This window comes from Garra rufa, chromosome 1 (genome assembly GCF_049309525.1).
Source record: "Garra rufa chromosome 1, GarRuf1.0, whole genome shotgun sequence".
Classification (NCBI taxonomy): domain Eukaryota; kingdom Metazoa; phylum Chordata; class Actinopteri; order Cypriniformes; family Cyprinidae; genus Garra; species Garra rufa.
In genome coordinates, this window is record NC_133361.1 from 2,378,443 (window position 1) to 2,394,959 (window position 16,517).

At 37.1% G+C, this 16,517-nt stretch overlaps 2 protein-coding genes across 2 annotated transcripts in view; one reads left to right on the plus strand and one right to left on the minus strand.

Moving 5' to 3' along the window:
* The window catches only part of LOC141343073 (uncharacterized), a 509,078-nt gene that overhangs the window by 20,147 nt on the left and 472,414 nt on the right, over positions 1 to 16,517 (plus strand). The gene's annotated exons all lie outside the window — the stretch shown is intronic.
* srebf2 (sterol regulatory element binding transcription factor 2) overlaps positions 1 to 16,517 on the minus strand; it is a 31,815-nt gene that overhangs the window by 3,410 nt on the left and 11,888 nt on the right. The window contains exons 9-19 of the mRNA XM_073835302.1: positions 14,819 to 15,017; positions 14,561 to 14,736; positions 14,212 to 14,461; positions 11,650 to 11,816; positions 11,399 to 11,570; positions 11,129 to 11,234; positions 8,894 to 9,003; positions 8,687 to 8,819; positions 6,448 to 6,613; positions 2,747 to 2,923; positions 2,557 to 2,653 (exon numbers count right to left, since the gene is read on the minus strand). Coding sequence (XP_073691403.1) covers positions 2,557 to 2,653; positions 2,747 to 2,923; positions 6,448 to 6,613; positions 8,687 to 8,819; positions 8,894 to 9,003; positions 11,129 to 11,234; positions 11,399 to 11,570; positions 11,650 to 11,816; positions 14,212 to 14,461; positions 14,561 to 14,736; positions 14,819 to 15,017 — 1,753 coding nt within the window. The remainder of the gene's footprint in view (positions 1 to 2,556; positions 2,654 to 2,746; positions 2,924 to 6,447; positions 6,614 to 8,686; positions 8,820 to 8,893; positions 9,004 to 11,128; positions 11,235 to 11,398; positions 11,571 to 11,649; positions 11,817 to 14,211; positions 14,462 to 14,560; positions 14,737 to 14,818; positions 15,018 to 16,517) is intronic.

Here is a 16,517-nt window from a genome sequence, read left to right on the forward strand (position 1 = left end):
AAACGTTCCCAAGAACGTTCCCTATTAGTTAGCCAAACAAGTTTTCTTTACGTAACTAGAACGTTCCCTTAAGGTTAGGGGAACGTTCTGAGAACCTACTGGGAACATTCCCGCAACGTTCTTTTTAGGTTAGGGGTTCGTTCTGGGAACCTACTGGGAACGTTCTGGGAACATTCTTAGAATGTTGTAGGAACGTTCCCGGAACATTCTTTTCAGGTTAGGGGAACGTTCCGGGAACATTCTTAGAACGTTGTAGGAACGTTCCCGCAACGTTCTTTTTAGGTTAGGGGTTCGTTCTGGGAACCTACTGGGAACGTTACCGCAACGTTCTTTTTAGGTTAGGGGAACGCTCTGGGAACCTACTTGGAACGTTCTTAGAACGTTGTAGGAACATTCCCGCAACGTTCTTTTTAGGTTAGGGGTTCGTTCTGGGAACCTACTGGGAACGTTCCGGGAACATTCTTAGAATGTTGTAGGAACGTTCCCGGAACATTCTTTTTAGGTTAGGGGAACATTCTGGGAACCTACTGGGAACGTTCTTAGAATGTTGTAGGAGCGTTCCCGGAACATTCTTTTTAGGTTAGGGGAACGTTCTGGGAACCTACTGGGAACGTTCTTAGAACGTTGAAGGAACATTACCACAACGCTCTTTTGAGGTTAGGGGTTCGTTCTGGGAACCTACTGGGAACGTTCCGGGAACATTCTTATAACGTTGTAGGAACGTTCCCGGTACATTCTTTTTAGGTTAGGGGAACGTTCTGGGAACCTACTGGGAACGTTCTTATAACGTTGTAGGAACATTCCCGCAACGTTCTTTTTAGGTTAGGGGTTCGTTCTGAGAACCTACTGGGAACGTTCTTAGAACGTTGTAGGAACATTCCCGCAACGTTCTTTTTAGGTTAGGGGTTCGTTCTGAGAACCTACTGGGAACGTTCTTATAACGTTGTAGGAACATTCCCGCAACGTTCTTTTTAGGTTAGGGGTTCGTTCTGAGAACCTACTGGGAACGTTCTTATAACGTTGTAGGAACATTCCCGCAACGTTCTTTTTAGGTTAGGGGTTCGTTCTGAGAAACCTACTGGGAACAATCCCAGTAGGTTCCCAGAACGTTCCCCTAACCTTAAGGGAACGTTCTAGTTACGTAAAGAAAACTTTCCTGGATAACCAATAGGGAACGTTCTATTTATGTTCCTAGAAGGTTCCCTGAAAGTTCTCTGATGGTTCCCAGAACGTTCCCCTAACCTCTTCACTCCAGTACCGCTTCTGCACGTCAGCACTCCCGAGTCCCGGAGTGGCATGGAAGGCGGACGGATGTGAATCTCAATAATCCCTACTACACACCATGTCTTGTTTTAAACAATTGTTTAATCATTACAGATAATCAGAGTACACTATGTTAGATTTCGTTAATGTAAGATGTAGAAGTACCATACCATAAAACAACCCAGATTTTATGTTTAATTAAAGCACCAAATAACATGACTTCAACAAAATATTCGATTTTAAAAATGTGTATTTAATTTTTTGCAAAAAATTAAAAAGGAATAACTTTTATTTGACTTTAACTAGGATAACATTACATTGGTTTCTTACCACTGAATTAACAGTGATGTGCTTCCCTCTTTTGGTCAATAAACGAAAACCTCTTGGTTAACATTACGTTTTCTTCAATAAGACGTGTCAAATCTCCCTAAAATAACAATATTTACTCTCGTATATATATTAGTTATAAGTAATTATCCATTAAAGAGATCAATCAACGAACGCGCCGCTTTATGTTGAAGACAGGAGAAAGCGCGTACTGGAGTAAAGAAATAAACAGTGTTTATATTATGATTTTCAGACACTTAACCTTGGCTTATTTTAGCTATAAAATTACAATTATATTATCATTATAATGCGGTTTGACCACTTTGATATCATTTATCAAAAGCTTATTTCGGACATGAGATCCTAGTTTGTTTATGATGAAAAAAAAAAATGCATTTCAGCATTAGAAAAATCAGTCATCTGCAAAGTTTTAATTCGTTTACATGGTAATGACTACTAAAAATAACCTGCAGGGAACGTTCTGGGAAGGTTCTTTTTAGATTATAAAATTAAAACAAAAAATAACCTGCAGGGAACGTTCTGAGAACGTTCTTTATACGTTATTAAAAAGAGAACCTACAGGGAACGTTCCCATTTGGTTCCCGAAAAAATAACCAAATGGGAACCAAATGGAAACCATAAGGGAACGTTCCCAGAACGTTCTGTGTTTGCTGGGTATAATATGCATAAGCAGAAATAGAGTATTTGTCAAATTTAAAAAAAAAAAATGCCACCATCTAGTAAAAAGTAGTCAAAATTGTAATTTTGAAACGTGGCCAACAGAATGAAAGCCTAATTAACAAATACTGCATTATTTTCTAGTTAAATGGCTCTAGGATTAAAAATCACAATGAGGACGTTTTTGTCCTTAAGGTCCTGGGAGGGATTCTTTTGTGTAGATTTATTAAAGGAAATAAGGGTGAAATATTAAAATTGCAATTTAGAGCCAAATTTTAGGCAGTGTACCTGTGCTGTAGTTGTGTGTTCGGTGTCTCAGCAGCTGGTGTGTGCGTGTGGGACTGGCTCCTGCCATCAGTCGGACCGTCGTCTCGTGCAGGAACAGCTGAAACCACACACACTCACACAGTTAATAAAGTCACAGGCGTATGCGGAGGTCAAGTGCAGAGGTCAGCTGTAGGCTGGGGTCAAAGGTCACCTTGTGTTGGGCCTGTCTGTGGGCCTGTCCCAGCTTCCGCAGAGAGCTCAGGTCCCTCTGGAATCCCGCCAGCTGTGATCCGGGGGCGGGGCCTGGCTCCCCATTAGACCCGCCCCCACGCTGCCATAGGCTGGTCCTCAGAGTCAGGAGAAGGTCGCAGACCAGAAGCTCCACCCCCTGAGAGAGTCAGAGAACACTTGCGTTTATGGATGTGGAAAGATGTAACATAACTAATAATATACGACTTATGTCCATGTCATTTGTTTTTAGGCTGTATTATATATGAAAATGTTTGTTTTTCCGAACTAGCTGAAGCAAGATACATTTCGCTATTGTTATTACGGCTGAAAACTTAAATATTAAAGTATTAAATATTAAAGTTATCGTTAAGGTTTTACAGTATGCATGCATATAGTTTGCATATACGATGGCAATGTTAGGATTACAATGTTGAGTGCAGCTATTTATTCGATATGTACTGCCATGATTGCGTTTTTAAGGTTTAGTAAGATTTTTAATGGTTTTTAAAGAAGTTTCTTCTGCTCATCAGGGCTGCATTTATTTGATCAAAAATACAGAAAAAAGGGAAAAAATTAGAAATATTATTTCAATTTGAAATAACTGTTTTCTATGTGAATATATTTTAAAATGTAATTTATTTCTGTGATGCAACGCTGAATTTTAATCAGGTGCTACTCCAGTCTTGAGCGTCACATGATCCTTCAGAAATCACTCTAATATGCTGATTTATTATTAGAAATATGATTTATTATCAATGTTGGAAACAGTTGTGCTGCTTAATATTTTGTTGGAACCTGTGATACTTTTTTTTAGGATTATTTGATCAATAAAAGGTTAAAAAGAACAGCATTTATTTAAAATATACACTACTGTTCCAAAGTTTGGGGTCAGAAAGTATTTTAATGTTTTTTTAAAGAAGTTTCTTCTGCTCATCAAGGCTGCATTTATTTGATCAAAAATACAGAAAAAAGGGGAAAAATTTGAAATATTATTTCAATTTAAAATAACTGTTTTCTATGCGAATATATTTTAAAATGTAATTTATTTCTGCGATGCAACGCTGAATTTTCATCAGCTGCTACTCCAGTCTTCAGAGTCACACAATCCTTCAGAAATCACTCTAATATACTGATTTATTATTAGAAATATGATTTATTATCAATGTTGGAAACAGTTGTGCTGCTTAATATTTTGTTGGAACCTGTGATACCCTTTTTTTTAGGATTATTTGATTAATAAAAGGTTAATAAGAACAGCATTTATTTAAAATATACACTACTGTTCCAAAATTTGGGGTCAGTGAGTATTTTAATGTTTTTTTAAAGAAGTTTCTTCTGCTCATCAAGGCTGCATTTATTTGATCAAAAATACAGAAAAAAGGGGAAAAAATTTGAAATATTATTTCAATTTAAAATAACTGTTTTCTATGCGAATATATTTTAAAATGTAATTTATTTCTGTGATGCAACGCTGAATTTTCATCAGCTGCTACTCCAGTCTTGAGCGTCACACGATCCTTCAGAAATCACTCTAATATACTGATTTATTATTAGAAATGTGATTTATTATCAATGTTGGAAACAGTTGTGCTGCTTAATATTTTGTTGGAACCTGTGATACCTTTTTTTAGGATTATTTGATCAATAAAAGGTTAAAAAGAACAGCATATATTCAAAATATATTTTCTAACAATAGACACTACTGTTCAATAGTTTGGGGTCAATACGATTTTTATTCTTTCTTTGATACTTATTTAAAAAAAGGATGTGTTACATTAATAAAAAACAGATTTACATTGATGAATAACAAGTTAAAAATATAAATCTTTTCCAACAAAGAATTCTGGAAAAAAGAAATAAATAACTGGAATAAATTGTAAGCATTTTAAAACTATTTGAAAACCGCAGATGTCTGTTTTCTGTATTTTTGTCATTTTTTTTCAGTCTTGATGAACATATTTAGCAAATGTTATTAATCATTATCGCCTCATTGTTTTTATATAGCCTAATGCATTTTAAGCCATGGGCGCTAGAGTATTAAGGCAGATGCGCTGGAGGTGGCAAAAATATTACGGCAATAAAACACGTTATTAACGCCAACAGTCATAAAAGTTTTATATGATTCTAAACGTACCTGACGCTTTATCTCGAGCTTTTCTGTTCTCTTGCTACTTATTATGAACAGTCACAGTCAGCGTAAACATTAGGTGAGCTTCCACTTTTTGCATGTTTAACTAACTTCTTAAAATCTGTTATAAAGAATAATAAATCGGCTTTAGGCTAGGTGAATTTTTATACAATCATAACGAATAGCCTAGCTGTACGTTTTCATAAATTCGTAAATCACGCCAAAATATGACGTGCTTGGAGCGCTCAAAAGGGAATCTACTTATACTGCCCTCCAAAGCCAAAGTGCAGTAACTACGCCAGCACTGAAACGGAGAAAAATGCCTTTAAAGTTTTTTACGCCAGCCAAGTCAAACATGTTGACACTCTAGTTTCTCTGAAACACTCTTGTTTCTCTGGGACAAAAAGGAGCAAGGATACTTTGCAACAAGACAAAATAGCTGTCACTAAGTCCATTTTAAGCCTTAGCTCAATTTTGGCCAAATGTGTAGTTACTGCGCTTTGCCTTTGGAGGGCAGTATACATATCTATGGCTATAGCAACGAGCATGATGTTATTGTTTACACGGTCGTCAAGGATACGCAGAGAGAATGTAGGCAGCCAAGCCATCGTTTTCAAAAGTCTCCGTTCTCGAGGGTTGAAATCGACGGAGTAGCGTAGACGACATTCGCAACGTTAACCGTCGCAAAAGTTACAAGTTTTCAAACGTATAGTTTTATTGGCTTTCTTTATGGCTCTGAGCTCGCTTACAGCACACATGACCGTAGTTACCTGTGATTGGCCTGGTTGTGCGTCACTCAGAAAACAACAGGCCAATCAGAAGAGAGGCTCACGAATATTAATTAGATGGGCCAAAATCGACCTGTTTTTGACAGAGCTCCTAAAAAAGGAGCTGTAAAAATATATTGAGATGGATTTTGGCACTTTTACCGCAAATATACATTCTTAAGGACATCAACAACTAAAATAAACCTCCAGAAATGTGTACAATATGGGACCTTTAAAGGCAATGTTTTTGTATAACTATTAACATTTTATTTTAATGTATGCCTTAGTTTTGATCATTTACAAAAAAAGTCATTTGAAAGTTATTTTTATTTGTTTTTGCCTCTCAGAAAACGCTTTATTTTAAACCCAGGATTTATCTCACTTAATTCATCTCTGTCAACTTTGTTATTGTTCACAGTACAAGCACAGACAGTAAAAAAGTTGGTCGTAACTAAATGCTTATTTTAGAGGGAATATTGTTGCATACTATGCATTAAAAAAAAAAAATGTAGATTTTAAGAAACCTGTCTTATTTTCTCTTTTATTGCTCTTTAATGAAGCAAACATATGCTTTATCCGATTCCTCGATTACTGAAATATTCGATAGCTACAGCCCTAGTTCTATGTTCTAGAATTTTAATTCCTATGTAAATGCATTCGTGCCGCTTCAGAGCAGCATTAAACAGTCTGTGTGAATGCACATTTTCATGGTTTTATGCTGCGTCAGATTTGGTTTCTGGTCCGCTTTTGCTGTGTAAAGATGCCTATACTGATGTGAGTGTGTACCTTGTGCAGCCAGGTGTTGTTGTGTGACTGACAGACACTGATGTGCAGGTGAGCGCTGGAGCGCTGGCAGTGACTGAGACAGCTGACGACTCCCTCTCCTTTCTGTGGACTCACACTCATCTGCACAGCCTTACACAGCGCCAGCACAGCCTTCGGCAGCGGGTGACTGACACACACACACACACACACACACACACACACACACACACACACACACACACACACACACACACACACACACACACACAGAGAGTTAGACTGGAGCATTGAATATGACAGGGTGTCTACAGGTTTGACCAAGTTAAATTTAAGACATTTTAAGACTTTTTAATACCATTTTCAAACAAAATTTAAGACCAAATTGAAAGTCTAGCACAAAACTATGAAGATATTTTAAATTATTATTTTATTTTAACTGATTGTTCTTGGGAATATTCAACAGAAAACACTATTCCAGAAGAAGAAATTATTTTCTATTCCATGACAAATGTCAAGGCTCTCAACACACTTTGAAGCCAATGTAACAGTGTAACAAACACGGATTTTGAGTCACGGATCGGATCAGCAAAAAAAAAAAAAAAAAGGTAGTTTTTTTCCTAATTACTGAGTCCTTTTTCGGATAAGCAAAAAAAAAAAAAAAGTTTTTTTCCTAATTACTGAGTCCTTTTTCGTATGAGCAAAAAAAAACACAAAAAACAAAAAAAAAGTTATTTTTTTCCTAATTACTGAGAGTCATTTTTCGGATCAGCAAAAAAAAAAAAAAAAAAAAAAAAAAAGTTCTTTTCCTAATTACTGAGTCCTTTTTCGGATCAGCAAAAAAAAAAAAAAAAAAAAAAAAAGTAGTTTTTTTCCTAATTACTGAGAGTCATTTTTCGGATCAGCAAAAAAAAACAAAAAAAAGTTATTTTTTTCCTAATTACTGAGAGTCCTTTTTCGGATCAGCAAAAAAAAAAAAAAAAAAAGTTAGTTTTTTCCTAATTACTTAGAGTCATTTTTCGGATCAGCAAAAAAAAAAAAAAAAAAAAAAAAAAGTTATTTTCCTAATTACTGAGTCCTTTTTCGGATCAGCAAAAAAAAACAAAAAAAAGTTATTTTTTTCCTAATTACTGAGAGTCCTTTTTCGGATCAGCAAAAAAAAACAAAAAAAAGTTATTTTTTTCCTAATTACTGAGAGTCATTTTTCGGATCAGCAAAAAAAAAAAAAAAAAAAAAAAAAAAAAGTTATTTTCCTAATTACTGAGTCCTTTTTCGGATCAGCAAAAAAAAACAAAAAAAAGTTATTTTTTTCCTAATTACTGAGAGTCATTTTTCGGATCAGCAAAAAAAAAAAAAAAAAAAAAAAAAAAAGTTCTTTTCCTAATTACTGAGTCCTTTTTCGGATCAGCAAAAAAAAAAAAAAAAAAAAAAAAAGTAGTTTTTTTCCTAATTACTGAGAGTCCTTTTTCGGATCAGCAAAAAAAAAAAAAAAAAAAGTTAGTTTTTTCCTAATTACTTAGAGTCATTTTTCGGATCAGAAAAAAAAAAAAAAAAAAAAAAAGTTATTTTCCTAATTACTGAGTCCTTTTTCGGATCAGCAAAAAAAAAAAAAAAAAGTTATTTTTTTCCTAATTACTGACTCCTTTTTCGGATCAGCAAAAAAAAAAAAAGTAGTTTTTTTCCTAATTACTGAGTCCTTTTTCGGATCAGCAAAAAAAAAAAAAAAAAAAAAGTTAGTTTTTTCCTAATTACTGAGTCCTTTTTCGGATCAGCAAAAAAAAAAAAAAAAAGTTAGTTTTTTCCTAATTACTGACTCCTTTTTCGGATCAGCAAAAAAAAAAAAAAAAAAGGTAGTTTTTTTCCTAATTACTGAGTCCTTTTTCGGATCAGCAAAAAAAAAAAAAAAAAATCAGCGTGCGTGTTTTTTTAAATTGTTTGAATTGGTAAAGTGGCAAGACAAAACATGTGCTAATTATAAACTTTTACTCTATGATGGTTAAACTTAACAGTTAATCCGCGAATCAAATGCGTGTAGTTGGGCGGAAACTCACTAAATCTGGCAACACTGAGGCGTTGTCTAGCAACAGAACAGATTTAGAACCTTCGCAGGAGATTCTCCTCAAAACGATAAACTTTTCCTTTTCAAAGTGTAAAAAATTTAAGACCCTTGAATTTAGATTTAAGACAAATTAAGACATTTAAAGGCCTTATTTTAGGATACCACCCTGTATGAACACACACTCAGAGACAGATAAACACTCACTCCAGTGTGTGCAGCGCTCTGGGCATCCGCTCCGCCTCCGCCAGCAGTGACCTCACCGACGCATCATCACCCTGCAGCCAATGAACCGCAGCCTTCAGCACCGACGCCCACCAGCGGCACACAGGGTCCCTCACTGCAGACACAACACTCATTAACATATTACCATATTAGGACGCATTGACGCACAGCTGAGGCAGTGACACGCACCTGGTGTTGAGCTGTGATTGGCCAGCGCGGGGAAGGGGGCGGAGGAGGGGGCGGAGTCTTCAGTACAGCTGTTCAACAGCAGCAGAAACTCCAAAACACCTGTGAACTCCCTACAGCAGACCAGACACGAACACACTGTTAGAATAGTAGACTTATTAGTCAACACACTCATCTACTTCTACATTTATGAACGCTACTCCTCCTAGAGTTTCGATCTAGAGCCACAAAACTCCCACAATCCCTTCAGACTCAATCAAGCTCCCCTTCTATCAGCTATTTCTAATCCATTTAAACTTCTATTATATCTAAGACTCATCATCCATTTAACTATCTAGCCTAGCCTAGCAGCTACAATCATACTAGAAACACGTTAATCATGCTACAGACATGTTAAACATTCTAGTAGCTTATTAATCATGTTAGAAACACGTTAGCTACTTCTAATAATAATAGAAACATGCTAGCAACTTGCTAATCATGTTAGAAACGCGTTAGGTACTTTGCTAATAATGCTAGAAACATGCTAGCGACTTGCCTATGCTAGAAACATGCTAGCAACTTGCTTTTGCTAGAAACATGCTAGCAACTTGTTAATCATGCTAGCAACATGATAGTAGCTTGATAATAACGCTAGAAACATGCTAGTAACCTTTCAGTCATGCTAGTAACTTGCAAATAACACTAGAAACATGCTAGTAACCTCTTAGTTATGCTAGTAACTTGCTAATCATGCTAGAGACGTGCTAGTAACTTGTCGCTCATGCTAATGACATGTAAATAATGTGCTAATCATGTCAGATTCATGCTAGAAACAGGTTAGAAACATGCTAGCAACCTGCTAATCATGGTAGAAAGATGTTAGAAATGTGCTAGCAACTTGCTAATCATGTTAGAAACATGCTAACAACTTGCATATGCTAGAAACATGCTAGCAACTTGCTAATCATGCTAGAAACTTGTTAATGACATGCTAGTAACATGTTAATCATGCTAGCAACATGATAGTAGCTTGATAATAACGCTAGAAACATGCTAGTAACCTCAGTCATGCTAGTAACTTGCAAATAACACTAGAAACATGCTAGTAACCTCTTAGTCATGCTAGTAACTTGCTAAACATGCTAGAAACATGCCAGTAACCTTTCAGTAATGCTAGTAACTTGCTAAACATGCTAGAAACATGCTAGTAACCTCTCAGTCATGCTAGTAGTTTGAAAACAATGCTAGAAACATGCCAGTAACCTTTCAGTCATGCTAGTAACTTGGTAAACATGCTAGTAACCTCTCAGTCATGCTAGTAGTTTGAAAACAACGCTAGAAACATGCTAGTAACCTTTTAGTCATGCTAGTAACTTGCTAAACATGCTAGAAACATGCCAGTAACCTTTCAGTCATGCTAGTAACTTGCTAAACATGCTAGAAACATGCTAGTAACCTCTCAGTCATGCTAGTAGTTTGAAAACAATGCTAGAAACATGCCAGTAACCTTTCAGTCATGCTAGTAACTTGCTAAACATGCTAGAAACATGCCAGTAACCTTTCAGTCATGCTAGTAACTTGCTAATCATGCTAGAGACATGTTAAACATGCTAGTAAAATGCTAGTAGCTTACTAATCATGTTAGAAACACGTTAGCTACTTGATAATAATGCAAGAAACATGCTAGCAACTTGCTAATCATGCTAGAGACATGCTAGTAACTTGTCACTCATGCTAATGACATGCAAATAATGTGCTAATCATGTCAGATTCATGCTAGAAACAGGTTAGAAACATGCTAACAACTCGCTAGACAGCCTAGAAACATGCTAGCAACCTGCTAATCATGGTAGAAACATGTTAGAAATGTGCTAGCAACTTGCTAATCATGTTAGAAACATGTTAGTAACTTGCTAATCATGCTAGAATCATGCTAGCAACTTGCTAATGTCATGCTAATAATGCAAGTAGCATGTTAATTATGCTAAAATATACTAGCAACATGCTAACAACTTGCATATGCTAGAAACATGCTAGCAACTTGCTAATCATACTAGAAACTTGCTAATCACATGCTAGTAACTTGCTAACCATGCTGGAAAAATGTTAGGATCGTGCTAACTACATTCTAACCATACTAGCAACATTCTAATCTATCTATATAAACTTTAAGCTTTCACAGCTGCTTTAAACTTTCAAGCTAGGCTTTCTCAAGGCAACCTAAAGTTGGCCTTGACAAACTTGTGTGTGTTTTACCCAGCGTCCTCTGCATGTTTGCTGCTCTGCGGCTCGATCAGTGTGTGCACGGCTCTCTCCAGGAGTTTCTCACAGAAGCAGCGATGCAGCTGAGCGATGGGATCCGCTAGACACACAAACACAGGTCAGTAGGGATGTAACGATATTATCAATATCGTGGAATCGCAATATGAATATCGTATAAATGGACTTCATATTGCAATATTATCGTATGGTAAGATATTGATATAGTTAGATCCCTATGCATTAGTCCTGGTCAGTCAGTCTTACCTGCATCTCTCTGAGACGTGAAGATCTGCTCGCTGCTCTCTGCCCTCACCGACCAATCACAGCTCAGGAAAAACTGGCGGCCCAGCGGCGTGAAGATCCAGCAAAGGCAGTCTGGGAGGGGCTTAGAGTCTGATTGACAGGCCAGAGCCTCAGCACAGCTCAGCAGGTAACCCTGAGACACAGACAGTTATTGGTGAAGGTGTGTGTGGTTTACATGTGTGTTATGAGTGTGTGCAGACGCTGATGCTCACGGGAAGACAGGTCAGGTGTTTCCCCAGCGCCGCTCTCAGACTGATGGCCGCCGTCACTAAGATCTGGATCCGCTGAGCGACCGGCATCTTACCCTCCGCGCTCTCGCTCAGATTCACGGCGCTCAGAGACACACACACACCCCACAGCGGACGCCGCTCCAGCTTACCTGAAACACACACACATTATAACACACTATAGCCAGGGTTTCTACAGATACGAACTAGTGAAATGTAAGACTTTTTAAGACCTGTTATTAGGAAAACATCATTTAAGATGTTTTAAGACCTTTAAAACGTAATTTAAGACATTTCAAGACTTTTTAAGGTCCTTTATTAGGAAAACCTAATTTAAGATGTTTTAAGACTTTTTAAGGTCTTTAAAATCTTATTTAAGACATTTTAAGACTTTTTAAATATCATTTAAGACTTTTTAAGGCCTTTAAAACGTATTTTAAGACATTTTAAGACTTTTTAAGCCCTTTTATTAGGAAAACGTCATTTAAGACATTTTAAGGCCTTTACAATGTTAAGACGTTTTAGAACTTTTTAAGGCCCTTTTGTTAGGAAACCGTGATTTTACATTTTAAGACTTTTTAAGGCCTTTAAAACGTAATTTAAGACATTTTAAGACTTTTTAAGGCCTTTTATTAGGAAAATGTCATTTAAGACTTTTTAAGGTCTTAACAATGTTAAGACGTTTCAAAACTTTTTAAGGCATTTTAAGACCTTTTTGTTCAGAAAACATTTTTGAAAATGTTTTAAGACTTTAAGGCCTTATTTAAGACATTAAGACTTTTTAAGGCCTTTTTAAATATCACTTAAGACTTTTTAAGGCTTTTAAAATGTAATTTAAGAAGTTTTAAGACATTTAAAGGCCTTTACAATGTTAAGACAATTTAAAACTTTTTAAGGCCTTTTTGTTAGGAAACCGTGATTTTAGACATTTTAAGACTTTTTAAGGCCTTTAAAACATAATTTAAGACATTTTAAGACTTTTTAAGGCCTTTTAAAATATAATTTAAGAGTTTTTAAGGCCTTTCATTAGGAAAACGTCATTTAAGACTTTTTAAGGTCTTTAAAATGTTATTTAAGTTGTTTTAAGACATTTTAAGGCCTTTACAATGTTAAGACATTTTAAAACTTTTTAAGGCCTTTTTGTTAGGACACCATGATTTTAGACATTTTAAGGCTTTTTAAGGCCTTTAAAACGTAATTTAAGACATTTTAAGACTTTTTAAGGCCTTTTAAAATATAATTTAAGAGTTTTTAAGGCCTTTAAAACGTAATTTAAGTTGTTTTAAGACATTTTAAGGCCTTTACAATGTTAAGACATTTTAAAACTTTTTAAGGCCTTTTTGTTAGGACACCATGATTTTAGACATTTTAAGACTTTTTAAGGCCTTTCATTAGGAAAACGTCATTTAAGACTTTTTAAGGTCTTTAAAATGTTATTTAAGTTGTTTTAAGACATTTTAAGGCCTTTACAATGTTAAGACATTTTAAAACTTTTTAAGGCCTTTTTGCTAGGACACCATGATTTTAGACATTTTAAGATTTTTTAAGGCCTTTAAAACGTAATTTAAGACATTTTAAGACTTAAGGCCTTTTAAAATATAATTTAAGAGTTTTTAAGGCCTTTAAAACGTAATTTAAGACGTTTTAAGGCCTTTTATTAGGAAAACGTCATTTAAGACGTTTTAAGGTCTTTAAAATGTTATTTAAGTTGTTTTAAGACATTTTAAGGCCTTTACAATGTTAAGATGTTTTAAAACTTTTTAAGGCATTCTTGTTAGGAAACCGGGATTTTTTAAGACCTTTAAAACGTAATTTAAGACATTAAGACTTTTTAAAGGGCCCTGTATTAAGAAAACATCATTTAAGATGTAAGACTTTTTAAGGCCTTTTATTAGGAAAATCATTTAAGACATTAAGACTAATAAAGCACCTTAAAATGTCTTAAAAAGTCTTAAAATGTCGGTTTCCTAATAAAAGGCACTAAAAAGTCTTAAAACGTCTTCAATTATGTTTTCCTAATAAAGCGACTTAAAAAGGAAAAAATAATAGAAGATGTATTAAGACTTTTTAAAGGCTTTTTGTTAGGAAAATTTTATTTAAGATGTTTTAAGACTTTTTAAGGTCTTTTTGTTAAGAAAATGTTATTGAAGATGTTTTAAGACTTTTTAAGGCATTTAAAATGTTATTTAAGATGTTTTAAGACATTTTGAGGCCTTAAAAACGTTAAGAAGGTCTTTTTGTTAGGAAACCATGATTTTTGACGTTTTAAGACTTTTTAATGTCTTTAAAATTTTATTTAAGATGTTTTAAGACTTTTTAAGGCCTTTAAGGTGTTATTTAGGAAGTTTTAAGACTTCTTAACGCCTATTATTAGGAAAGTGTCATTTAAGACTTTTAAGGTCTTTAAAATGTTATTTAAGATGTTTTAAGACTTTTTAAGGCCTGTAAAACGTTAAGATGTTTTAAACTTAAGGCCTTTTTGTTAGGAAACCGCGTTTTAAGACATTTTAAGGCCTCCTGGACAACCTGTATAACACACACACACACCTGTGAGCTGCAGCTGGTTGAGTTGGTGATACACCAGCGCTGCGTCGCGTGAGCTGGTCTGTGACTCCTCCCCCTCGTGTCTTCCTCCAACCAGACGCACCAGCCAGCCCAGGGGGGTGGGTTTCCGCAGGCAGTAGCGAATCAGATTCCAGGAGAGCGAGCAGATGATGTCAAGGGTGGAGGAGGGCAGCACTCGGGACAAGACAGACAGACACGTGTGTAGACTCGCCGCGGCCGCAGCATAGTCACCCTGAAACACACGCAACACATGATCATCAAATGTACAATGTGAGGGTGTGTGTTCAAATGCGTATTATGTGTGTGTGTGTGTGTGTGTGATTGTGTTTACCCGGTACAGCTGCATGTCGGCCTGTTTCCTGTGTCTCCAGAAGCGCACTGACGTGGGCGAGTGAAGGGGCGTGACCGGCTCCCACAGGTACAGCACACGGACACACCCCCAGACCACGCCCACTCCACTCAGGACCCACACCAGGAACCACGGCAACACGCACCACAGCCACGCCCCTGACGATGGACAAACACATGAGGTTAGGTTCAGAGTGGATGGCGCAGTCGTGCGTTTGTGTGAGAGTGTAATGAGACTCACCGAAGCTCTGCGTCTGCACAGGAAGTGAGAAGAGCGAGCGTGTGGATCCGTGCGTGGCCGTCAGCCCAGCGCTCTCCTCTGATCCCAGCAGAGACGGCAGCGGGTTGAGCGACAGACACAGGAAGGTGAGCGTGCAGAGCAGCAGACGCGAGCGGTCCATCACTCCCACAGACGACGGCGAGTTCGGCTCGCTCTTCACCTGAAACACACACGGATCAGATTAGATTACAGTGTGTGGGCGGAGCCTGTGCTGCGGATCAGACTGATTGGAGTGGAAGTGACCTGAAGAGAAGGGGCTGTGCTCTTATTTGAGTATGAAATGAGGAGGTGTGGTCTCTTCTGATTTGAATATGACACTAGTGGGTGGAGCTTGTGCCTGGTTTGAATATGAAACAAGGCGAAGGGGCTGTGTTCTCATTTGAATATGAAATGAGGGGGTGGGGTCTGTGTTCTGATTGAAATATGACATTAGGGGGAGGAGTCTGTGCTCTGGTTTGAATATCAAAACAAAATGAGGGGGTGGGGTCTGTGTTCTGATTGAAATATGACACTAGTGGGTGGAGCTTGTGCCTGGTTTGAATATGAAACAAGGAGAAGGGGCTGTGTTCTCATTTGAATATGAAATGAGGGGGTGGGGTCTGTGTTCTGATTGAAATATGACATTAGGGGGAGGAGTCTGTGCTCTGGTTTGAATATGAAACAAGGCGAAAGGGGCTGTGTTCTCATTTGAATATGAAATGAGGAGGTGTGGTCTCTTCTGACTTGAATTTGACACTAGTGGGTGGAGCTTGTGCCTGGTTTGAATATGAAACAAGGAGAAGGGGCTGTGTTCTCATTTGAATATGAAATGAGGGTGTGTGGTCTCTTCTGATTTGAATATGACACTAGTGGGTGGAGCTTGTGCCTGGTTTGAATATGAAACAAGGAGAAGGGGCTGTGTTCTCATGTGAAAATGAAATGAGGTCGGTGTGGTCTCTTCTGATTTGAATATGACACTAGTGGGTGGAGCTTGTGCCTGGTTTGAATATGAAACAAGGCCAAGGGGCTGTGTTCTCATCTGAATATGAAATGAGGGGGTGGGATCTGTGTTCTGATTGGAATATGACATTAGGGGGAGGAGTCTGTGCTCTGGTTTGAATCAAAACAGACAAAGGGTTCTCTCTTGAATATGAAATGAGGGTATGTGGTCTCTTCTGATTTGAATATGACACTTGTGGGTGGAGCTTGTACTCTGGTTTGAATATGAAACAAAGAGAAGGGGCTGTGTTCATATTTGAATATGACACTAGTGAGTGGAATACGTCATTATGGGTGGAGTCTGAAGGCGAAGGGGCTGTGTTCTCTTTTGAATATGAAAAAGAGGTGGGGTCTGTGTTCTGATTGAAATATGTCATTAGGGGGAGGAGTCTGTGCTCTGGTTTGAATATGAAAAAAGGGGTTGGGATCTGTGTTCTGATTGGATTATGTCATTAGGGGGAGGAGTCTGTGCTCTGGTTTGAATATGATAAAAAAGGGGTGGGATCTGTGTTCTGATTGGATTATGTCATTAGGGGGAGGAGTCTGTGCTCTGGTTTGAATATGATAAAAAGGGGGTGGGATCTGTGTTCTGATTGGATTATGTCATTAGGGGGAGGAGTCTGTGCTCTGGTTTGAATATGATAAAAAGGGGGTGGGATCTGTGTTCTGATTGGATTATGTC